The sequence below is a fragment of the Heteronotia binoei genome, chromosome 4, assembly GCF_032191835.1.
Source record: "Heteronotia binoei isolate CCM8104 ecotype False Entrance Well chromosome 4, APGP_CSIRO_Hbin_v1, whole genome shotgun sequence".
NCBI classification, from domain to species: domain Eukaryota; kingdom Metazoa; phylum Chordata; class Lepidosauria; order Squamata; family Gekkonidae; genus Heteronotia; species Heteronotia binoei.
In genome coordinates, this window is record NC_083226.1 from 180,686,243 (window position 1) to 180,709,226 (window position 22,984).

General features: G+C 48.5%; 1 protein-coding gene across 1 annotated transcript in view; it reads right to left on the reverse strand.

The window, feature by feature from the left end:
- UBAP2 (ubiquitin associated protein 2) overlaps nucleotides 1-22,984 on the reverse strand; it is a 201,304-nt gene that overhangs the window by 104,091 nt on the left and 74,229 nt on the right. Inside the window, exons 7-9 of the mRNA XM_060236247.1 lie at nucleotides 11,064-11,118; nucleotides 5,523-5,626; nucleotides 3,159-3,211 (exon numbers count right to left, since the gene is read on the reverse strand). Of these exons, the coding sequence (XP_060092230.1) occupies nucleotides 3,159-3,211; nucleotides 5,523-5,626; nucleotides 11,064-11,118 (212 nt within the window). The remainder of the gene's footprint in view (nucleotides 1-3,158; nucleotides 3,212-5,522; nucleotides 5,627-11,063; nucleotides 11,119-22,984) is intronic.

Consider the following 22,984-nt stretch of genomic DNA (forward strand, 5'->3'; position numbering starts at 1 on the left):
CCTCATAGGACTTGGTCTCCAGACCCCTCACCATCTTCATCGCCCTCCAAGGAAGGAGAGCCCACCACCTGCCAGAGCCTGGGCCTTTTCTGTCACAGTTCCATCTCACAGGAACATGGAGATGAGAGGAGACTCCTCTGCATTACTCCCTCTAAGCTGTGGAGTCTTGTGAGCAAAAATCCTAGACATGATAGAGGGTTGACAAGCTTAAGCACAGGACAGAGAAGGGAGAGAAAGAAGGACTCTTCTCCCTTTCTCACAATACGAGAACTCGTGGGCATGAAATTGCTGAGCAATCGGGTTAGAATGGATAAAAGGAAGTCCTTCTTCCCCCAAAGGGTGATTAACACGTGGAATTCACTGCCACTGGAGGTGGCGGCGGCTACAAGCATAGACGGCTTCAAGAGGGGATTGGATAAGTATCTGGAGCAGAGGTCCATCAGTGGCTATTAGCCACAGCTTATCATTGGGACTCTTTGTCTGGGGCAGTGATGCTCTGTAGTCTTGGTGCTTGGAGGGGGCACAGTGGGAGGGCCTCTAATATCCTGGCTCCACTGGTGGACGTCCTGATGGCACTTGGGTTTTTTGGCCCCTGTGTGACACAGTGTTGGACTGGATGGGCCATTGGCCTGATACAACAGGGCTTCTCTTATGTTCTTATGTGACACAGAGTGTTGGACTGGAGGGGCCATTGGCCTGATCCAACAGGGCTTCTCTTATGTTCTAATTCTACTTTGTGAGCTACTTGCATTAAAGCTGTGAGCTACTGCATAAATTAGTTTGGTCCGGGGCCATTTTTCCTGAGCTAAGACAAAAATGTGTGAGCTGGAGGCGAAAGAACTGTGAGCTAGCTCACACTAACTCAGCTTAGAGGGAACACTCTCTGGAGGTCTTCAGGAGGCAATACAAGGCCTGCCTGTCTGCCCGGGCTTTAGAGGGGTTATGAATGACAAGCATCCGTTAAGGGAAGGGAAGGGAGATTTGGGGTTTGCTGCTTTATGTCTGCTTTTAACTGAAAACATTTAAAAAAGCATATTATTGTAAGACGCCTTGAACCAAGAGGAAAGATGGGATATAAACGTTTCATTCGCTCAATCAAGCAATCTTTGGCAAGAAATAACCTTCCTATTCGACCACAATCCCTGCCACCCCATTGTGCTAATGCCCGGGTTACTCCCTTTACTCAACATCTCCTCCCCCCGCCTCAGGCTGGGGACTGTGGCATTCATCAGACCACGTGACACGCTGAGCAGCTGAAACGTTTTTTGTTACACGGAGACCAGCAAGGATTCTGGGAAGCAATTTAATCCGTTTCTCCGTAGCTGTCTGGGGAAGCTCAACTGTGGCACTCCACCAGCGGCGGCAAAAACCCTTCACTGGCATACGGCAAGTTGCTCAAAACAAACAGCGGACAAACTGCATTTGCCAGCTGTTTTGTGAGAGTTGCGCGCAGAGCAAGAATCGCATGGAGCTGCCCTATACTAACTCAAACCCTTGGGTGCGTCTAGGTCAGTATTGTCTACTCAGACTGGCAGCTGCTCTCCAGGGTCTCAGGCAGAAGTCTTTCACATCACTTGCTATACCCAGGTCAAGTTAACTGGAGATGCCAGAGACTGAACCTGGGACCTTTTGCAAGCAGGTGCGCTATCATTAAACCAGGGCCCACTCCACATCATCTGATGAAAAAGCACGCCAGGCCTAAGTCATTCTTGCAAATAAGAACATGAGAGGCCCTGTTGGATCAGGCCAGTGGCCCATCCAGTCCAACTCTGTATCATACAATGGCAAAACCCAGGTGCCACCAGGAGGTCCACCGGCAGGGCCAAAGGTCCAGAAGCCCTCCCACTGATGTCCAGTCCAAGCACCAAGAGTACAGAGCATCACTACAGGAGTACAGATCCAATATCATCATCAACAACATAGCCACTGATGGATCTCTGCTCCATAAATTTATCTAATCTTCTCTCGAAGCTAGCTGTGTTCATCATTGTTAGTTATTTACCAAACACACAAGGTGTATTTTAAACAAAACAAAACAAAAACCCTCTTTATTCCAGGCTATCTTTGAACCCCATTCACTCAGTTTTGGCTACAGAGCAGCTCTGGCACACAGCCTTCTTTATGCCCTGCTTGCTAGCCTTCCAGAGCTCTGATCAGCCATCACTAGAAGAAGGAAGCTGGATTCGATGACCCTCAGGGGCTGTGGCTCAGTTGTACAAGACCTGCCTGGCATGCAGGAGGTCCCAGGTTCAATCCCTGGCATCTCCAGTTAAAGCAGACGGCAGTAGGTGATGTGAAAGACCTCTGCCTGAGACCCTGGAAAAAGCTGCTGCCGAAACTACCCACCCAAAAGCTGTGGCCATCTCCTGAGGCCTTGCTTTGGCTGCCTCCTTCTTCTGAGATTAGACATGGTGGCAACATGACAGACGCAGCGTTTTCGCACTGACCTTAATCGGGAGCGACGTCCCTCTTCACTGCGCAGCGTCTGCGCAGATTTCACACTAATTCCTCCGCAGAACCCGGAAGAGCCGCAAAGTCCCGCGGCTTTTGCGTCGCAAATGTAAACCGCCAAAAACCAGTTTACATTTGCGACGCAAAAGCCGTGGGACTTTGCAGCTCTTCCGGGTTCTGCGGAGCAATTAGTGCGAAATCCGCGCAGATGCTGCGTGGTGAAGAGGGACGTCGCTCCCGATTAAGGTCAGTGCGAAAACGCTCACGGTTTCTTTGTCCTGGAGCTAAAATTATGGAACTCTCTCCCCAGAAATATTTCTCTGCCTCTTCCTAACACTGTTTTTTTGCTTTTTTTGTTTTGTCTGGCATCCCCTCAACTGAGCCCTCCTTCCTGTTTTTACTTATGTACCTTAACTTTGGTTTTTTAGATGTGTTTTTATTACACTTGGTTTTAACCGTAGCCCTGATTGGCCAAAAAAGGCAGCACGGAAATCTTGTTATTAATTAAGAGTCAGAACCTTTTTGAAGAAAGGTTAATGAGGTCCTGCTGCATACCTAAGGGTCGAGGTAATTAACCTTGCTTAATCTCAAGCACCTGGAAATCAGTCAAGCTTTCTCCACATGACTCCCCGACGAAAGCAAGCAGCACTGAGCGTGAGTGCACAGTGAAACGAAATGTTCTTCCCTACTCGATAATATGAACTTACATCTTCATTCCAGTCTTCAGCCGTCCATTCTTCTATTGAGTTCTTCCATGCTCCTGCAGCAACAACAGACAAAACACAGGCAAACGATCAGCCCATGGGGTCCCTGTGCCGGACCCCCCCTCCTTGCACATTAAGGAATACTTGGCCACCCCTACTAGAAAGAGAAGAAGAAGAAAATGATGATATTGGATTTATACCCCACCCTTCACTCTGAATCTCAGAGCGGTTCACAATCTCTTTCCCTTACTCCCTCACAACAGACACCCTGGGAGGTAGGTGGGGCTGAGAGAGCTCTCACAGAAGCTGCCCTTTCAAGGACAACTCTGCAAGAGCTATGGCTGACCCAAGGCTATTCCAGCAGTTGCAAGTGGAGGAGCGGCGAATCAAACCCGGTTCTCCCAAATAAGAGTCCGTGCACTAACCCACTACACCAAACTAGCTCTCAGAGAGCTAGGATGGAGCTCCAAGACACAACCGAGCAAATTAAAATGTTTTCAGCGAGTTTTAAAAAAGGATCAATCACTCAAATACTTATCCACTGGAGAAAACAAAGCTCTTTTTGTTTTATTATCTCAGTTGTAAGCTGCCTCAAAGTAGGTTTCTGTAGAGGTGCCACGTAAATTTCCTAACTATATTAATACTGCCTTCGACTCCAAAAAGACAGTGTAGTTTTTTATAGTGAGGGTCACACTTTGCTCCAGCCTCTAAAACAAGCTGAAGTTGAACAACAGTTACTGAACTGGTCATTTTATAACGATATTCAGTTTCTGCACATTAACCCTAGTCGGAAACGACTGGTGCTTGCACAGGGGACCTTTCCGTTCCTTATCTAAGTTTCCAGGCACATCTGATATATATATCCTCTCTCCTTATAAACTGTCTTAATACAGGGGTTCCCCAACCTCTCCTGTGGGCACCTTTAGGATTTGGACACAGAGCAACGAGCGCAACCACAAAATGGGAGAGAGAGCCAAACACAGATACTGGGAACAAGGAATTGGAGACGATAAACCCAACCGCACACACAGACCCCAATCTGTGATTCTTTTAATCTGCTAAAAAACATTCCCATGACTCTACACACCAATTCACTGACAACTTTCTCTATATTTAAGAATGGCTTGCCATTCCGATTTTGTCTGATGAAGTCTGCTTAGAGCATAGGAAAGCATCCATTTTGAATGAAACTTAGTTGGTCTTAAAGGTGCAAATTGTCTACTGCTTTGTTCCAACCACGGAGTGTTGTCTGTTGTGGGGGAGGAAGGTAAAGGAGATTGTGAGCCGCTCTGAGACTCTTCAGAGTGGAGGGTGGGATATAAATCCAATATCTTCATCTACCTCACAGGGTGTCTGTTGTGGGGGAGGAAGGGAAAGGAGATTGTGAGCTGCTCTGAGACTCTTCGGAGTGGAGGGCAGGATATAAATCCAATATCTTCATCTACCTCACAGGGTGTCTGTTGTGGGGGAGGAAGGGAAAGGAGATTGTGAGCCGCTCTGAGACTCTTCAGAGTGGAGGGTGGGATATAAATCCAATATCTTCATCTACCTCACAGGGTGTCTGTTGTGGGGGAGGAAGGGAAAGGAGATTGTGAGCTGCTCTGAGACTCTTCAGAGTGGAGGGTGGGATATAAATCCAATATCTTCATCTACCTCACAGGGTGTCTGTTGTGGGGGAGGAAGGTAGAGGAGATTGTGAGTCGTTCTGAGACTCTTCGGAGTGGAGGGCGGGATATAAATCCAATATCTTCATCTACATCACAGGGTGTCTGTTGTGGGGGAGGAAGGGAAAGGAGATTGTGAGCCGCTCTGAGACTCTTCGGAGTGGAGGGCGGGATATAAATCCAATATCTTCAACTACCTCACAGGGTTTCTGTTGTGGGGGAGGAAGGTAAAGGAGATTGTGAGTCGTTCTGAGACTCTTCAGAGTGGAGGGCGGGATATAAATCCAATATCTTCATATGCCTCACAGGGTGTCTGTTGTGGGGGAGGAAGGTAAAGGAGATTGTGAGTCGTTCTGAGACTCTTCGGAGTGGAGGGCGGGATATAAATCCAATATCTTCAACTACCTCACAGGGTTTCTGTTGTGGGGGAGGAAGGTAAAGGAGATTGTGAGTCGTTCTGAGACTCTTCGGAGTGGAGGGCGGGATATAAATCCAGTATCTTCATCTGCCTCGCAGGGTGTCTGTTGTGGGGAAGGAAGGGAAAGGAGATGGTGAGCCTCTCTGAGACTCTGATTCAGAGAGAAGGTGGGGTATAAATCTACGGTCATCTTCCTAAACATGAGTGGACACCCCACCACCACACAGAGCAACCTCTGACACACACACCGAACTCTAGATTCCTTTTCCGTGGGGATCCCATTACCTGTGCCGTCGTCAGCATCACTCTGCCCTCCTTCCCAAAGCTCTTGCTTTGTTCCAAAGCCGTCCGCGGCGGGAGATTCCGTATAATCTGCAGGGTTAAACGTCCTACAGGCCAAAAGAGTTGAGAAAGTCCAAAACAAACAAGGAAAAAATTGAAGAATAATATCTATATATCCAGTCATGTAATGTGGTGCTCTGGCACGGCCACAGATCTTTTCCCGCTTTGTTACCTCTGAAATTTTTGAATTGGGAGGCACTGGGGCGGAACCGGGGATCTCTTACGCTTGCAAATCGTCTCAAACTGTACAACCAGCAAATGCCATTTTGAACACACTTACCCACGACGTGATTTCCAGGTGCGCGCACACACACACCACACACACAAATACCCCCACCCCCCCAAATTATGCTGATATAAACTGGTTAATCTGAAAGAAATGACGACTGGTTTCTGGTTGACTTTGCTGGAACAGATAAACATGGTTACTCGTAAGGGAAAGAAACTTTACACTGGACTCAGTCATTCGTTTGCGCATCAACTATTTTATCTGAGGGAGCTCTCAACAACAGAATTTCTATCTATCTTATTTTTATCCTGTTCTTTCCTCCAAGGAGCTGGGGGGGGGGGCACACACACGGCATTTCCCTACCACAACAACTCTTCGTGGTACATCAGGCGGAGAGATAACAACTGAGCCAGGCCACTCAGTGAGCTCCACTGGAGAAGGGGAATCTACATCTCCCGGGTTTCTAGTTTGATGGCCTAACTTCTTAGACACACTGGCCTCTTTTTAATTGTTCTTAAAACTTAACATAAGAACATAAGAGAAGCCATGTTGGATCAGGCCAATGGCCCATCCAGTCCAACACTCTATGTCACACAGTGGCCAATATATGTGTGTATGTACACACACACACACACACATACATACATATACACACATGTGGAATTCACTGCCACAGGAGGTGGTGGCGGCTACAAACATAACCAGCTTCAAGAGGGGGTTAGATAAAAATATGAAGCAGAGGTCCATCAGTGGCTATTAGCCACAGTGTGTATATATATGTATGTGTGTGTGTGTGTATATATATATATATATATATATATATATATATATATATATATATATATATATATATATATATATATAATTTTTTTGGCCACTGTGTGACACAGAGTGTTGGACTGGATGGGCCATTGGCCTGATCCAACATGGCTTCTCTTACGTTCTTATGTTCTCTTATATATACACACACACACATATGTACTGTGGCCAATAGCCACTGATGGACCTCTTCTCCATATTTTTATCCAATCCCCTCTTAAAGCTGGCTATGATTGTAGCCCCCCCCCCCACTTCCTGTGGCAGTGAATTCCACATGTCAATCACCCTTTGGGTGAAGAAGTACTTCCTTTTATCCATTTTAACCTGTCTGCTCAGCAATTTCATCGAATGCCCACGAGTTCTTGTATTGTGAGAAAGGGAGAAAAGGACTTCTTTCTCTACTTTCTCCATCCCATGCATAATCTTGTCAACCTCTATCACGTCATGTAAAATGTACCTTTATTACGTTTTACGTGACTTCTGAAGCTTCTGCCTGCTGCCACTCATATCTCTTAGCTGTTTTCTGCTGTTCATTTGGATATCACTACGTTAATGTGGTTTTGAGCTGCGCATTACACAGGCGTTATTACACGCCTTGTAGACAGCACCACAGGAAAAAAGTAAAATGAATGAGACACACTCCTTCCCTCTCCTCCGCTCGCAATATCATCAGGTGCATGGGATGAATACACATGACGATACCTTCTACTGAATCAGACCCTCAGTCTATTACAGCCAGTACTGTCTACTCAGGCTGGCAGTGGCTCTCAGAAAAAGTTCTTTTACATCATCTTCTACCTGCTCCTTTTCACTGGAGGAGCCGGGGACTGAACCTGGGACTGTGCATCCCAAGCAGATGCTCTACCATTGAGCCGTGGCCTTCTTCGCGGTCCCTGGTGGGAGATTTCACTGTTATTTAGATGGGAGCTCTCCACTGTTCAACAGGGAGCATGGGCGTGATACTCAGCTAAAGGCAGTTCTGCTTCTGAACAGCCATAGAAGTGACTCCCACCCACCGCACGTTGTGACAAGTCATGTGAAGCAGCTGCCACCTTCTGATCCCACTGCATGCAGAAGAAAGGAGAGGGGATATAATGAAAACAAGTCCCTAATTCAGCTACTTATTATGCTTCTATAAGAAGAAAATGGCCTAAAAACCCATGTCTTCTAGCCTGACAGTCCTTACGTTACAGCGTCTATCGTGGTGGGAAAGAGGAAACAAGCCAAAATTGGCACATGTTAACTGCACACGAATAAACAAAAGTGCAATTATTTTGACACGGCCAGATGGCACCACAGAGCAAGCGCGGAGCTCTGCCAGCGGAGGATGTAATTTCAGAAGGCTTCAACTGGAGTACAGTTGTGGTGAATGAGCTTAGGCAGTCTTTTTTAATTCTGTATCCCCCCCCCCCCAGGTCCGTTGCCTACGTTAGGTTTATTTTCATGCTGGCAGCTTTCATCGTTAATGTTATCACTACGGCCAGTTCAGTTTCCAAGGTATAAAAATGGCTCCCAAAAGTTCCCACCCGCTGCCATGAGTGCCACAGACAGCAGATCAGAAGTCCTCTCTGTCCCTCAGCTTCTTGCGTTTGACCAGTCAACTTCTCAAGTTGGTCACCCACAGAAATATGACAGCCTAGGACGCAGTGACCAGGACAGTTTTTCCATTCAGAGGAAAAACTTTAAACACACTAAAATGTATTTTGTATTTGGGAACTAACAACAATGCAATAACCCAGCAGTGGCCAAACTTGCTTAACCTAAGAGCCACACAAAAGAAATGTCAGATGTTTGAGAGCCACAAGATGTGAACATCAGATGTTTGAGAGCAGGCAGGCAGGAAGATATGGGAGGGAGCAGGGAGGGAGAGGCGGAAAGAAAGCTAAATTTAAATGTATTCTCCAAGCCACCGACTGGCTTGGTTTGGAGAAGTAATCTAAAGAAACAAATGCCTTCTCCAAGCCAGCCGACAGGGTGGTGGTGGGGACTTCAAGAGCCATACAACATGTGAGAAAGAGCCCCTTGTGGCTCCAGAGCTCACAGTTTGGCCACCTGTCAGTCACACCTATGAAACATTCAGATTTTCTATGGTAGCCACTCTCCACTGGATGCAAGAATTCAGGGCACCCTGGAAACTTTTAGTGAAACTTTTTAACTGCCTTCCTGTGAATGTCCACCAGACCCCCCCAAGCTTCCTTCTAGAGACGGTGCATCTATTACTGATCAGGACAATACCCTGATTATTCAATATTACAGGGCACCAACTTGTGCTCTACTCTGCAGAATCCATGGAATGGGTTTTCCCAACCCCCCCTCCCCCCACACTGAACATTTTAACTGTGAAGATGCCAGCAACCAGCAACAAGGACTGGCATCAGCAGCGGGGAAGTGATTTGGGCTAATTTCCCTCTCCAGCTGCAAGCCCCCCAATACCCTCCAATCAGGGGTAGAATTCTAACAGGAGCTCCTCTGCATATTAGGCCACACACCCCTGATGTAGCCAATCCTCCTGGAGTTTACGGCAGGCCCTATACTAAGAGCCCTGTAAGCTCTCGGAGGATTGGCTGCATCAGAGGGGCGTGGCCTAATATGCAAAGGAGCTCCAGCTAGAATTCCACCCGCCTCCAATGTTCTTCTTAGAGATTTGTCCCCATCCCCACCAACAAAATTCCAGGCTGCTTTCACGAACTACAGTGGGGAGAGGGTTGCAAATGGCTGAATACTGAAAATTAAAATTTTATAGACAGGTCCTTTTTTGGGGTGAAGATCAGGGCTTTTTTTTTGGAGCAGGAACTCCTTTGCATATTAGGCCACACACCCCTGATGTAGCCAATCCTGCAAGAGCTTACAGGGCTCTTCGTACAGGGCCTACTGTAGGCTCCAGGAGGAGTGGCTCCATCAGAGGGGTGTGGCCTAATATGGAAAGGAGCAGGGGTGGAATTCTAGCAGAAGCTCCTTTGCATATTAGGCCATACACCCCTGATGTAGCCAATCCTCCTGGAGCTTACAGCAGGCCCTGTGAGAAGAGCCCTGTAAGGAATTCTAGCAGGACTTCCTTTGCCTATTAGGCCACACACCCCTGATGTAGCCAATCCTCTAAGAGCTTACAGTAGGCCCTGTAAGAAGAGCCCTGTAAGGAATTCTAGCAGGACTTCCTTTGCCTATTAGGCCACACACCCCTGATGTAGCCAATCCTCCTGGAGCTTACAGCAGGCCCTGTGAGAAGAGCCCTGTAAGGAATTCTAGCAGGACTTCCTTTGCCTATTAGGCCACACACCCCTGATGTAGCCAATCCTCTAAGAGCTTACAGTAGGCCCTGTAAGAAGAGCCCTGTAAGGAATTCTAGCAGGACCTCCTTTGCCTATTAGGCCACACACCCCTGATGTAGCCAATCCTCCTGGAGCTTCCAGCAGGCCCTGTGAGAAGAGCCCTGTAAGGAATTCTAGCAGGACCTCCTTTGCCTATTAGGCCACGCACCCCTGATGTAGCCGATCCTCCTGGAGCTTACAGCAGGCCCTGTGAGCAGAGCCCTGTAAGGAATTCTAGCAGGACTCCTTTGCCTATTAGGCCACACACCCCTGATGTAGCCAATCCTCCTGGAGCTTACAGCAGGCCCTGTGAGAAGAGCCCTGTAAGGAATTCTAGCAGGACCTCCTTTGCCTATTAGGCCACACCCCCTGATGTAGCCAATCCTCCTGGAGCTCACAGCAGGCCCTGTGAGAAGAGCCCCGTAAGGAATTCTAGCAGGACCTCCTTTGCCTATTAGGCCACACACCCCTGATGTAGCCAATCCTCCTGGAGCTGACAGTAGGCCCTGTGAGAAGAGCCCTGTAAGGAATTCTAGCAGGACTTCCTTTGCCTATTAGGCCACACCCCCCTGATGTAGCCAATCCTCTAAGAGCTTACAGAGCTCTTCTTACAGGGCCTACTGTAGGCTCCAGGAGGATTGGCTATATCAGGGGGTGTGGCCTAAAGAAGTTCCTGCTACAAAAAAAGGCCCTGCTTGAAGATGTTCCATTCCACAAAAGAATCTAAGAAGAGCCCTGCTAGAACAGACCGATAGTCCACCTAGACCAGCATCCTGCCTCAACACGGTGCTCAGTTAGTTCCTCTCACTGGACAACAACAGGGTAAAGCGGTCAAAGCCTTCCTCCTGATGTTGCCTCCTGAATCTGGAACTCAGAGCCTTTAAATATGGAGGTCTCCCTTAGTCGTCATGGCTTGTAGTCATGGATAGACTTCTCCTCCATCAATCTATCTCATCCCCTTTTGAAGCGGCTGATTCCTGTGGCCATCACTATATCCTCTGGGAGCAAATCCCACATTTTCATCACTCTCCGTGTAATGTAGCATTTCCTTTCGTCCATCCTGAATTCTACTTGCCCGACAGTTTCATTGGATCCCTTCAAGTTCGCCGAGCAATAAAACAAACCTACCCCATGGCTTGAGCTGAAAACCGCCCCGTTCCTCTTCCTCTGCCACGTCCAAATCCTATAGGATGAAAGAGCCCCGTTTAAAAGTGCAGTGCGGACAAGAAGACGCCCCGGACTTCAGCAGGGGGATCCAACCTCGGTTAGCAGAATTAAGTAAAATTTACTTTGCAAGCAGCAAAAGTTTTGTTACGTAAGGGGAAGGAAAAAAATCAGTTTAATAATAATAAACACAGCTTTTCTCATTTCTCAACAAATACTGGCAGGGGGAAGAAAGGGATCATCAGCGTAAGAACAACAGCAATTAATAAGAACATAAAAAGAGTCCTGCTGAATCAAACCAGTGGTCCAACCGGTCCAGCAATGGCCAACCATTTCCCTCTGGAGGTTCAACAACAGTAAATAAGAGACCAAGACCGTCATAAGAACATAGCATCAGAGTTGGAAGGGATCTCCAGGGTCATCTAGCCCAACCCCCTGCGCAAGGCAGAAAACCCACAAATACCCACCCCAAATTCACAGAACCTTCATCGCTGTCAGATGGCCATCTAGTTTCTGTTTAAAAACCTCCAAGGAAGGAGAGCCCGCCACCTCCCGAGGAAGCCTGTTCCACAGAGGAACCGCTCTAACTGTCAGGAAGTTCTTCCTAATGTTGAGCCGGAAACTCTTTTGATTTAATTTCAACCCATTGGTTCTGGTCCTACCTTCTGAGACCACAGAAAACAATTCTACACCATCCTCTATATGACAGTCCTTCAAGTACTTGAAGATGGTGATCATATCACCTCTCAGCCGCCTCCTCTCCAGGCTAAACATCCCCAGCTCCTTCAACCTTTCGTCATAGGACTTGGTTTCCAGACTCCTCACCATCTTTGTCACCCTCCTCTGGACCCCTTCCAGCTTGTCTATATCCTAATTAAAATGTGGTGCCCAAAACTGAACACAGTACTCCAGGTGAGGTCTTGCCAGAGCAGAGTAAAGCGATACCATCACATCACGTGATCTGGACACTATACTTCTGTTGATACAGCCCAAAATTGCATTTGCCTTTTTAGCCGCCGCATCACACGGTTGACTCATGTTCAGCGTATGATCCACTAAGACCCCTAGATCCTTTCCGCACAGACTACTGCTAAGACAAGTCTCCCCCATCCTATAACTATGCATTGGGTTTTTCCTACCGAAATGCAGAACTTTGCATTTATCCCTGTTAAACATCAGGAGAGCCCTGCTAGATCGGACTGACCAACAGTCCATCTGGTCCAGCATCCTGTCCCATGCTGTGGCCCACCAGTTCCTTTGGAAATCCAATAAAAGAGGACAGATGCTGAGGCCTTCCCCTGATGCTGCCTCCTGGCACTGGGATTCAGGGATTGACTGCCTCTTGAATGTGGAGGCTCCTTTTAGTCACCATGGCTAGCGGCCACAGGCAGGCAGGCTGTAAAAGGATGGCTTTGAAAACCACAGAATACACCGAGAGCGACCAAACCAAATAGAACGGAACACTGGGCTGGGCTCACTATTCTCTAGGCCAGGGTGCCGAACTCATTTGTTACAAGGGCCAGATCTGAGATAAACAAGACCTTGTTGGGCCAGGCCATATGCGTACCTATTTGATTAGATAGCAGAGATATAATTTTTATAAAGAACACAAACACAAAGATTTTTTTTAACTTAAAACATTAGTATTCATTGGTCTTAAAGGTGCTTTCTTTGTATTTCTCCCATGGGATCCAGAGAAATGGGCAAAGGCAGCTCTGGCTCTTTCCTTACTTCCCCAGGGGGCCAGGAGGGGGGAGGAGCCTCATCCAATAGAAGAGAGGCTTGGCTCAGTAGCTCTGCTGTGTGATTGTGATAGCCTGGCAAAGCAAGCTCTTCCTACCCCCCTTCCTCCATAAGGGAGGAGCCTCAGCCAAATGGAGAAAATAGAGGCTTTGCTCTGTAGCTCCTGTGCGATTGAGCAAGCCTGGCAAAGCAAGCTCTTCCTACCCCCCCTTCCTCCATAAGGGAGGAGCCTCAGCCAAATGGAGAAAATAGAGGCTTTGATCTGTAGCTCCTGTGCGATTGAGCAAGCCTGGCAAAGCAAGCTCTTCCTACCCCCCCTTCCTCCATAAGGGAGGAGCCTCAGCCAAATGGAGAAAATAGAGGCTTTGCTCTGTAGTTCCTGTGCGATTGAGCAAGCCTGGCAAAGCAAGCTGTTACGCAGATGACAGCAAGTTGCTTGAGAGACTGAAAGGAGCCCTCTGGGGGCCTGATTCGGCCCCCAGGTCGCATGCTTGACACCCCTGATCTAAACTTTTAGTAAGCTGGTTACCCTGGAAGGAAAAGAGTGGCCTCCTCCCCTCAAAGAAAGTTTGGGTCCATTAGCATCTTTCAGACCAATGGAAGTTTTAGTCAAGGTACGAGTTTTCATGTGCACACGCACTTCTTCAGATACAACGAAATAGAAGTAACCGGTCCACACATATAAGGCAGAGGTTGAATAACCAATTAACATTCGACACAATGAAGATGTTTTAACAGATGCAAGCAGGAATACCAAGCTAAGTTTATACGGTCACGATCGTTTGGATACTAAAGGTGTCGCTGGACTCAAACTCTGTCCTCAAGAGAGAAAAGCTCAGTCTGAGACATTATCCAATCGGCTTGCCGGGCAGACCAGCCCCACCCCCACCCCCACCCCAGATCTGTTGATGTGGTAGTAAGTTCGTTTTTTCCTTCCTTTTTTTATTTTAAAATTTTGATTTATTAACAAAACACACCTAAGACATAAAAGAAGACAAACAAACAATAATAAAAGAAAATCATATATATATACATATACACATCACTATCATCTACTGGAGCAAACGGACTAAAACTAGTACAAATAATATTATTCTGTCAATTCAAAGCCCAATTGTTTAGCCCATGTATACAGTGGAATCCAAGTTTTCTCACACTCTTCTACATTCCCTCCTTTCAGCCTATAAGCAAGCATATCCATTTCTGCTGCTTTAAGTAATTTAAACATAAATTCCTTTTTATTCGGTAATTGAGACGTTTTCCAGTATTTAGCATATAACATCCTTGCTGCTGTAACAATATGGAGCAATAGCTTTTTCGTTGTTTTAGGTAATGAGATTTTGCATATATTTAATAAGTATAATTCTGGTACACGGGAAATTCTCATTCTTAATATCTTTTGGCACCAGAGAGATATTTGCACCCAATCTTTTTTAGTTAAATTGCATTTCCACCACATATGGAATAGCGAGCCTCTCACTTTACCGTAGTAGTAAGTTCTTGAACCTGCTGCTTCCAGGGTCAGCCAGCCCCACCCCCTGCCCCTCACAGGTTCAGAAACCAAGAGCTGTCATAGTTTGGACAGAGAGGCCAAGGAATCCAAGAGGTGCAGGTTTAGGAAGATGGCAGGAAAGCTATAATAGGTTAAAAGCTCGACTACAAGTTGCCTCTACTGAAGAAGTCTTCCCTGCCATTTATTTAGAAAACATACAGGGACGGAATGGTGGCTCAGTGGTAGAGCATCTGCTTGGAAAGCAGAAGGTCCCAGGTTCAATCCCCGGCATCTCCAACAAAAAAGGATCCAGGCAAGTAGGCGTGAAAAACCTCAGCTTGAGACCCTGGAGAGACATGAATGGGACTGTGGCTCAGTGGTAGAGCATCTGCTTGATAAGCAGAAGGTCCCAGGTTCAATCCCCAGCATCTCCAGCTCAAAAGGGTCCAGGCAAATAGGTGTGAAAAACCTGAGCTTGAGACCCTGGAGAGCGGCTGCCAGTCTGAGTACACAATACTGACTGTGATGGACTCAGGATCTGATTCAGTAGAAGGCAGCTTCATATGTTCATGTGTTCTAATACAGGCCAACCTGCTCAGCTCAGTGTAAGAGGATAAATTATTCAAAAGCTTAATTGTTATATCAATACTAAAAAAAGAGGGGGGGGGAAGTGTCAACAGTATTAACATACCCATTAGGGGCATGACATCATGATAAAGCTGTAACATGGAAAGTCTTCCACAGCCTAAAACATCAGCCAAACAATCTCAGAAGGAAGTCTAAAATGACAGTCAGCTCAGACACAAGACATAAATATGGCAAATTATGCCGGTTGCTAAGCAGCGTTGGCCTCAGTCAGTGCTTGGATGGGAGGACACCAAGGAAGTCCAGGGTTGCTACGCAGAGGCGGGCAACCAACTCCGAACGTCTCTTGTCTTCAAAACCCCCATGGGGTCTCTATCAGCTGGCTACAGGAAAAGGGAAGGTCCCCTGTGCAAGCACTAGTCGTTTCCGACTCTGGGGTGACGTCGCTTTCACAACGCTTTTACAGCAGACTTTTTACGGGGTGGTTTGCCATTGCCTTCCCCAGCTGGCTACTCATTTTACCGACCTCGGAAGGATGGAAGGCTGAGTCAACCTTGAGACAGCTACCTGAACTCAGCTTCCACCAGGACCGAACTCAGGTCGTGAGCATAGAGTTCAGATCACAGTACTGCAGTACTGCTGCTTTAGCACTCTGCGCCACGGGGCCGCAAGCTGGCTATAACATGATAGCAAAAAAACAAAGAAACCAAAGCGTAGGGTAAAAAGAAATGTGTTGGTTTCGTGTCCAGGGCAGACTGCAGACAGCGTTCAAGGGAGAAGGAAGTTCTGCCTGCAGAAACCACCTGCTACACCTCTGGCAGGGTTTGGGAGAAAGAAGAAGAATTGCAGATTTATACTCCACCCTTCTCTCTGAATCAGAGACTCAGAGTGGCTTACAATCTCCTATATCTTCTCCCCCCACAACAGACACCCTGTGAGGTGGGTGGGGCTGAGAGGGCTCTCACAGCAGCTGCCCTTTCAAGGACAGAGACTCAGAGTGGCTTACAATCTCCTATATCTTCTCCCCCCACAACAGACACCCTGTGACGTGGGTGGGGCTGAGAGGGCTCTCACAGCAGCTGCCCTTTCAAGGACAGAGACTCAGAGTCGCTTACAATCTCCTCTATCTTCTCCCCCCCACAACAGACACCCTGTGAGGTGGGTGGGGCTGAGAGGGTTCTCACAGCAGCTGCCCTTTCAAGGACAGAGACTCAGAGCGGCTCACAATCTCCTATATCTTCTCCCCCCACAACAGACACCCTGTGAGGTGGGTGGGGCTGAGAGGGCTCTCACAGCAGCTGCCCTTTCAAGGACAGAGACTCAGAGTCGCTTACAATCTCCTCTATCTTCTCCCCCCCACAACAGACACCCTGGGAGGTGGGTGGGGCTGAGAGGGCTCTCACAGCAGCTGCCCTTTCAAGGACAGAGACTCAGAGCGGCTCACAATCTCCTATATCTTCTCCCCCCACAACAGACACCCTGTGAGGTGGGTGGGGCTGAGAGGGCTCTCACAGCAGCTGCCCTTTCAAGGACAGAGACTCAGAGCGGCTTACAATCTCCTATATCCTCTCTCCCCACAACAGACACCCTGTGAGGTGGGTGGGGCTGAGGGGTCTATCACAACAGCTGCGCTTTCAAGGACAGAGACTCAGAGCGGCTCACAATCTTCTATATCTTCTCCCCCCGCAACAGACACCCGCAACAGGTACCCTGTGAGGCATTTCATATTCTGGAATCCGCCTGGAGTTTTACTGAGAAACGCACCCAATAAAACAAACAAAAGCCCCAGGCATTTCTTTAACTGACACGATGCGTGCGACACAGCATGGTCAGACTGAGAAGTTCCCCAAGGCTTTGCAAAAATCACACTCTAGTTGGACATTCTAGTTGGACACGTATTTCCAAACTTTATTAGAAACAGGCTTGTTAAAACAAGCATAGAAGAGGCCTGGGAGCGGAATCCGGAAAGACAGCCAGCCTCCATCTATCTCCTTTGCGTCGTGTCGGTTCTGCACGCCATTAATTTCTACATGCTGCAAATTTCTATATTCTTCAGTCTTCAGGAATAGGCAAGGGAGATGAAGTGCAAAGTGTAGTGGGCTCTGCATCCAGTTCTTCGTCACACTTTGTTGAATCACATAACGAGACCCAGGAGGCCGAATCAAAAGGCACTTCTGCCTCCCCCGTGCAACCGAAGTCCAGCAAACTCCCCAAATTACGGCTTCAGTGAGTCAGGGAACTCTGCAGGGCCCGGGCTAGTACGATCTGGTTAGATCTCAGAAGTTAAGCAGAGCCGTCCCTGGTTAGTACTTAGACGGGAAGCCCAGGGTTGCTACGCAAAGGCAGGCAACGGCAAACCACCACTGAACAGCTCTTGCCTTGAAAAACCCTAGGACAGTAGCTCCCAACCTTTTTGGCACCAGGGACTGGTGTGTGTGGGGTGCTGGGGGTTTTACCACCCCAGGCTGCCTCCCCCGCCCCTGCCCAGTCCCCTGGGTAGGCAAACGAGGGGTAGGCAAAGGTTGCTGCCACTCTGCCCCTTCCCCCCGGAACCTGGGTGATGGAAAGGGCGGCGGGGCTGCTCTGACTTGCTCTGAGGCTGCCTTCCCTGCAAGGAGCGAGGCCGCACTGCCTCTTTCGTCTGCCTGGGTCCCAGGGGTAGTGCAGTGCCTCTGCCTTGCTCCGCAGCCCGGTTGCTAACAGGACACGGACCAGTACCGGTCCACAGCCTGGGGGTTGGGGACCCCTGCCCTAGGGTCACTAGAAGTCAGCTGTAACCTTTTACCACAACAACGGGACTGTGAAAATTCCGTGTCTCTTCCACTGCCGGAAAACAACCTTCGCTTTCAACCAAACGATGCTCAGCCGTGCCACATCACAGTCCTCGCGTCACTGGCTTGTTGAGTTCCACCGACCAGTTGATAAGCAGCCAGACAATTTAACCCAAGCTCTCCCCTACTTTTGCTCTGTTTATCGTGAAATTTCACGTGTAAACCTCGGCCAGCTGCAGTGAGGAAAGACTGACACATGGGGTAGCAGGAAGACAGCGGGCGGGGGGGGGGGAGGGAGCTGATTTCCCCAGACCTTACAGACAGAAACATAAGAACATAAGAGAAGCCATGTTGGACCAGGCCATTGGCTCATCCAGTCCAAACCTCTGTGTCACATAAGAGAAGCCATGTTGGATCAGGCCAATGGCCCATCCAGTCCAACACTCTGTGTCACATAAGAACATAAGAGAAGCCCTGTTGGATCAGGCCAATGGCCCATCCAGTCCAACACTCTGTGTCACATAAGAACAGAAGAGAAGCCCTGTTGGATCAGGCCAGTTGCCCATCCATTCCAACACTCTGTGTCACATAAGAACAGAAGAGAAGCCCTGTTGGATCAGGCCAATGGCCCATCCAGTCCAACACTCTGTGTCACATAAGAACATAAGAGAAGCCCTGTTAGATCAGACCAATGGCCCATCCAGTCCAACACTCTGCGTCACATAAGAACAGAAGAGAAGCCCTGTTGGATCAGGCCAATGGCCCATCCAGTGCAACACTCTGCGTCACATAAGAACAGAAGAGAAGCCGTGTTGGATCAGGCCAATGGCCCATCCAGTGCAACACTCTGCGTCACATAAGAACATAAGAGAAGCCCTGTTGGATCAGGCCAATGGCCCATCCAGTGCAACACTCTGCGTCACATAAGAACAGAAGAGAAGCCGTGTTGGATCAGGCCAATGGCCCATCCAGTGCAACACTCTGTGTCACGTAAGAACAGAAGAGAAGCCCTGTTGGATCAGGCCAATGGCCCATCCAGTCTGACACTCTGTGTCACATAAGAACAGAAGAGAAGCCATGTTGGATCAGGCCAATGGCCCATCCAATCCAACACTCTGCGTCACATAAGAACAGAAGAGAAGCCCTGTTGGATCAGGCCAATGGCCCATCCAGTCCAACACTCTGTGTCAGACATAAGAACAGAAGAGAAGCCATGTTGGATCAGGCCAATGGCCCATCCAGTCCAACACTCTGCGTCACATAAGAACAGAAGAGAAGCCATGTTGGATCAGGCCAATGGCCCATCCAGTCTGACACTCTGTGTCACATAAGAACAGAAGAGAAGCCATGTTGGATCAGGCCAATGGCCCATCCAATCCAACACTCTGTATCACACAGTGGCCAAAACGATTCTAGGCCTCACTGCCGGTTCTCACCAAAAACCTCTCCCCACAAAAGAATTTTGTCCTCTTCAACGTTCATATAATTCCTGCAGTAGAACTTCCTTTCAAAAATCTATTATTAAAAAAACCTCCACTATCAAGTGCTTACTGAGGAGATCGTCAAAGCCAGCCTAAAAATTTGAAACATGTTAAGTCGAGGGGCCCTTACTCGAAAGTCAGCCGACTCGTGAAATGTGGAAGAGGCAGTCACATCCTTTCCTAGCAAAGATAATCGAAAAACCTCTTTGTGCCGACTGCGCTGGGAGTTTTAAAAATGCAGACCTACAATCTGAGTTGGAACCTGCAGTCCCTGAATCGAAGGAGTTTATGGAATGGATCACTCCCTTCCTGTCCCTGATAAGCAGCTCTTGAGGGCTGAAGTAATCCTTGGAAAACGCACTTGGGACACGGGAGACCACAGCATGGAGGGGGGGGGACCTCCTGAAACAAAGAGCTGGGGGGCGGAGGGTCCCCTACCTGATTCTCCCAAGCGGAAGCCACCCTTCACCCACAGTGAATACACATGAAACTTCCTTCTGAAGCAGCCCATCAAAGTCAATACTGCCCACTCAGACAAGCAACAGCTCTCTAGGGTCTTGACTGGAACATTCTGCATACGAAGCAGAGGCGATCAGTGGCTACTAGCCACAGTGTATTGCTGGAACTCTCTGTCTTGGGCAAGTGATGGTCTGTATTCTTGGTGCTTGGGAGGGGGGCACAGTGGGAGGGCTTTTAGTGTCCCGCCCCTACTGGTGGACCTCCTCATGGCACCTGGGTTTTTTGACCACTGTGTGACACAGAGTGTTGCACTGGATGGGCCACTGGCCCAATCCAACATGGCTTCTCATGTTCTTATGTCTGGGGCAGTGATATTCTGTATTCTTGGGGGGGGGGGGGCAACAGTGGGAGGGCTTCTAGTGTCGTGGCCCCACTGATGGACCTCCTGATGGTACCTGGGTTTTTTTGGCCATTGTGTGACACAGAGTGTTGGACTGGAAGGGTCATTGGCCTGATCCAACATGGCTTCTCTTATTTTCTTATGTTATGTTCTTAAATCTTTCTCCTTGGACTTAGGCATCAGTTAGATTTAACTCCGGCACTACCGAGAACACTGTGTCAGCTGCAGGTTGCTCTTTTAAACAGCAGTTCCTTTCTCCTGCTCCCTCCTGCTTAAGCCTTCCACAGAGAGAACAAAAGAGGGGTTAAAGGGCTTTGAAGGCTTCGTTACACTGACCTGGTGAACAAAACTTCCCCTGGAGCAATCTGCTGCGTCTGACATGGCAAAGGCCACAAATGCAACACAGAATTTAAAAGAAAAGGAAAAGCCGAAGTAGGCTTGTCCCACTATGCTCCCTGGGGAGTAAATTACAGCTGAAAGAGGGCTTCGGTTTCTTTCTTTCTTGAGAAACAGATCAAGACCAAGATACCAAATTCTGGCAGCAGAAGCTGCTTCAACACTTGGCTATTTCCTGAGCCAAGGTCTCTGCTAGTTATCAATTACAGCAAGTTCAGAGCAGAACAAGTTGGTTCAGCTCTTAACGCACCTTTGGGCACAACTCAGAGGAGCTCCCTCTCAACCAGCCCTACTGACAGAATGAGGCACCTTTATTTGGCTTCCGTTAAGTGGGTCTTGTGCTCAGGAGAGATTCTACTAAGTCCTGTTGCTTAAAAGTAACCTGGACAGGGTGCCATTAGCAGCACTGCATGCTTCTTGCTTTACATCCTTAACGGTTACCAGAATTCTTTGTGTGGTTCATAAAACAAAGCAGACAGCCACAGGGGTACAAGTAACTATTTGTCAGAAGAAAGTTTGAAACATGGCACCTTTAAGACCAACAACGTTTTATCTTGGATAAAAACCGTGGGCAGACATGCCTATGAGCCAGTTTGGTGCAGTGGTTAAGTGTGCAGACTCTTATCTGGGAGAACCGGGTTTGATTCCCCACTCCTCCACTGGCAGCTGCTGGAATGGCCTTGGGTCAGCCATAGTGGTTAAGTGCACAGACTCTCATCTGGGAGAACCAGGTTTGATTCCCCACTCCTCCACTGGCAGCTGCTGGAATGGCCTTGGGTTAGCCAGTTTGTTGTAGAGAGCCAGTTTGGTGTAGCGGTTAAGTGCACAGACTCTTATCTGGGAGAGCTGGGTTTGATTCCCCAGTCCTCCACTTACAGCTGCTGGAATGGTCTTGGGTCAGCCATAACCCTCACACTGTCCTTGAAAGGGCAACTTCTGTGAGAGCCAGTTTGGTGTAGTGGTTAAGTGTGCAGACTCTTGTCTGGGAGAACCAGGTTTGATTCCCCGCTCCTCCACTTGCAGCTGCTGGAATGGCTTTGGGTCAGCCATAGATCAGGCGGAGGTTGTCCTTGAAAGGGCAGCTTCTGGGTGTGCTCTTTCAGCCCCACCCACCTCACAGGGTGTCTGTTGTGGGGGGAGGAAGGTAAAAAAGATTGTGAGCCGCTCTGAGACTCTGTCCTTGAAAGGGCAGCTGCTGTGAGAGCTCTCTCAGCCCCACCCACCTCACAGGGTGTCTGTTGTGGGGGGAGGAAGGGAAAGGAGATTGTGAGCCACTCTGAGACTCTTCAGAGTGGAGGGCGGGATATAAATCCAATATCTTCATCTACCTCACAGGGTGTCTGTTGTGGGGGAGGAAGGGAAAGGAGATTGTGAGCCGCTCTGAGACTCTTCAGAGTGGAGGGCGGGATATAAATCCAATATCTTCATCTACCTCACAGGGTGTCTGTTGTGAGGGAGGAAGGGAAAGGAGATTGTGAGCCACTCTGAGACTCTTCGGAGTGGAGGGCGGGATATAAATCCAATATCTTCATCTACCTCACAGGGTGTCTGTTGTGGGGGGGGAGGAAGGGAAAGGAGATTGTGAGCCACTCTGAGACTCTTCGGAGTGGAGGGCGGGATATAAATCCAATATCTTCTTCTACCTCACAGGGTGTCTGTTGTGGGGGAGGAACGGAAAGGAGATTGTGAGCCACTCTGAGACTCTTCGGAGTGGAGGGCGGGATATAAATCCAATATCTTCATCTACCTCACAGGGTGTCTGTTGTGGGCGAGGAAGGTAAAGGAGATTGTGAGCCACTCTGAGACTCTTCGGAGTGGAGGGCGGGATATAAATCCAATATCTCCATCTACCTCACAGGGTGTCTGTTGTGGGGGAGGAAGGTAAAGGAGATGGTGAGCCGCTCTGAGACTCTTCGGAGTGGAGGGCGGGATAGAAATCCAATATCTTCATCTACCTCACAGGGTGTCTGTTGTGGAGGAGGAAGGGAAAGGAGATTGTTAGCTGCTCTGAGACTCTTCGGAGTGGAGGGTGGGATAGAAATCCAATATCTTCATCTACCTCAAAGGGTGTCTGTTGTGGGGGAGGAAGGGAAAGGAGATTGTTAGCTGCTCTGAGACTCTTCGGAGTGGAGGGAGGGATATAAATCCAATATCTTCATCTACCTCACAGGGTGTCTGTTGTGGGGGAGGAAGGGAAAGGAGATTGTGAGCCTCTCTGAGACTCTGAGTGGAGGGCGGGATATAAACCCAATATCATCATCATCTTCTTCTATTAGTAATTTAAAGCACACAGGGTCATGGAGCAATTGGTTATAATACCCAGACCTTGCACAAATTAGGAGGAGGCAAACCCCAATTTACCCTCAGATCTCTTCTCTTGTCTCAAAATGTTGCTCTCCACCCTTCCCCCCCACCCTCCAGAGCCGCCCACAAGAGTCACAAACCCCTTTGGGGACCTGACCCCCAGAACACTCAAAGGCATTGCGAGCAGGCAGCCCTGCTGGTCTTGGTTGCTGTTTTTTAAAAATATATATCTGTAACTGAGATACCCTTAATGC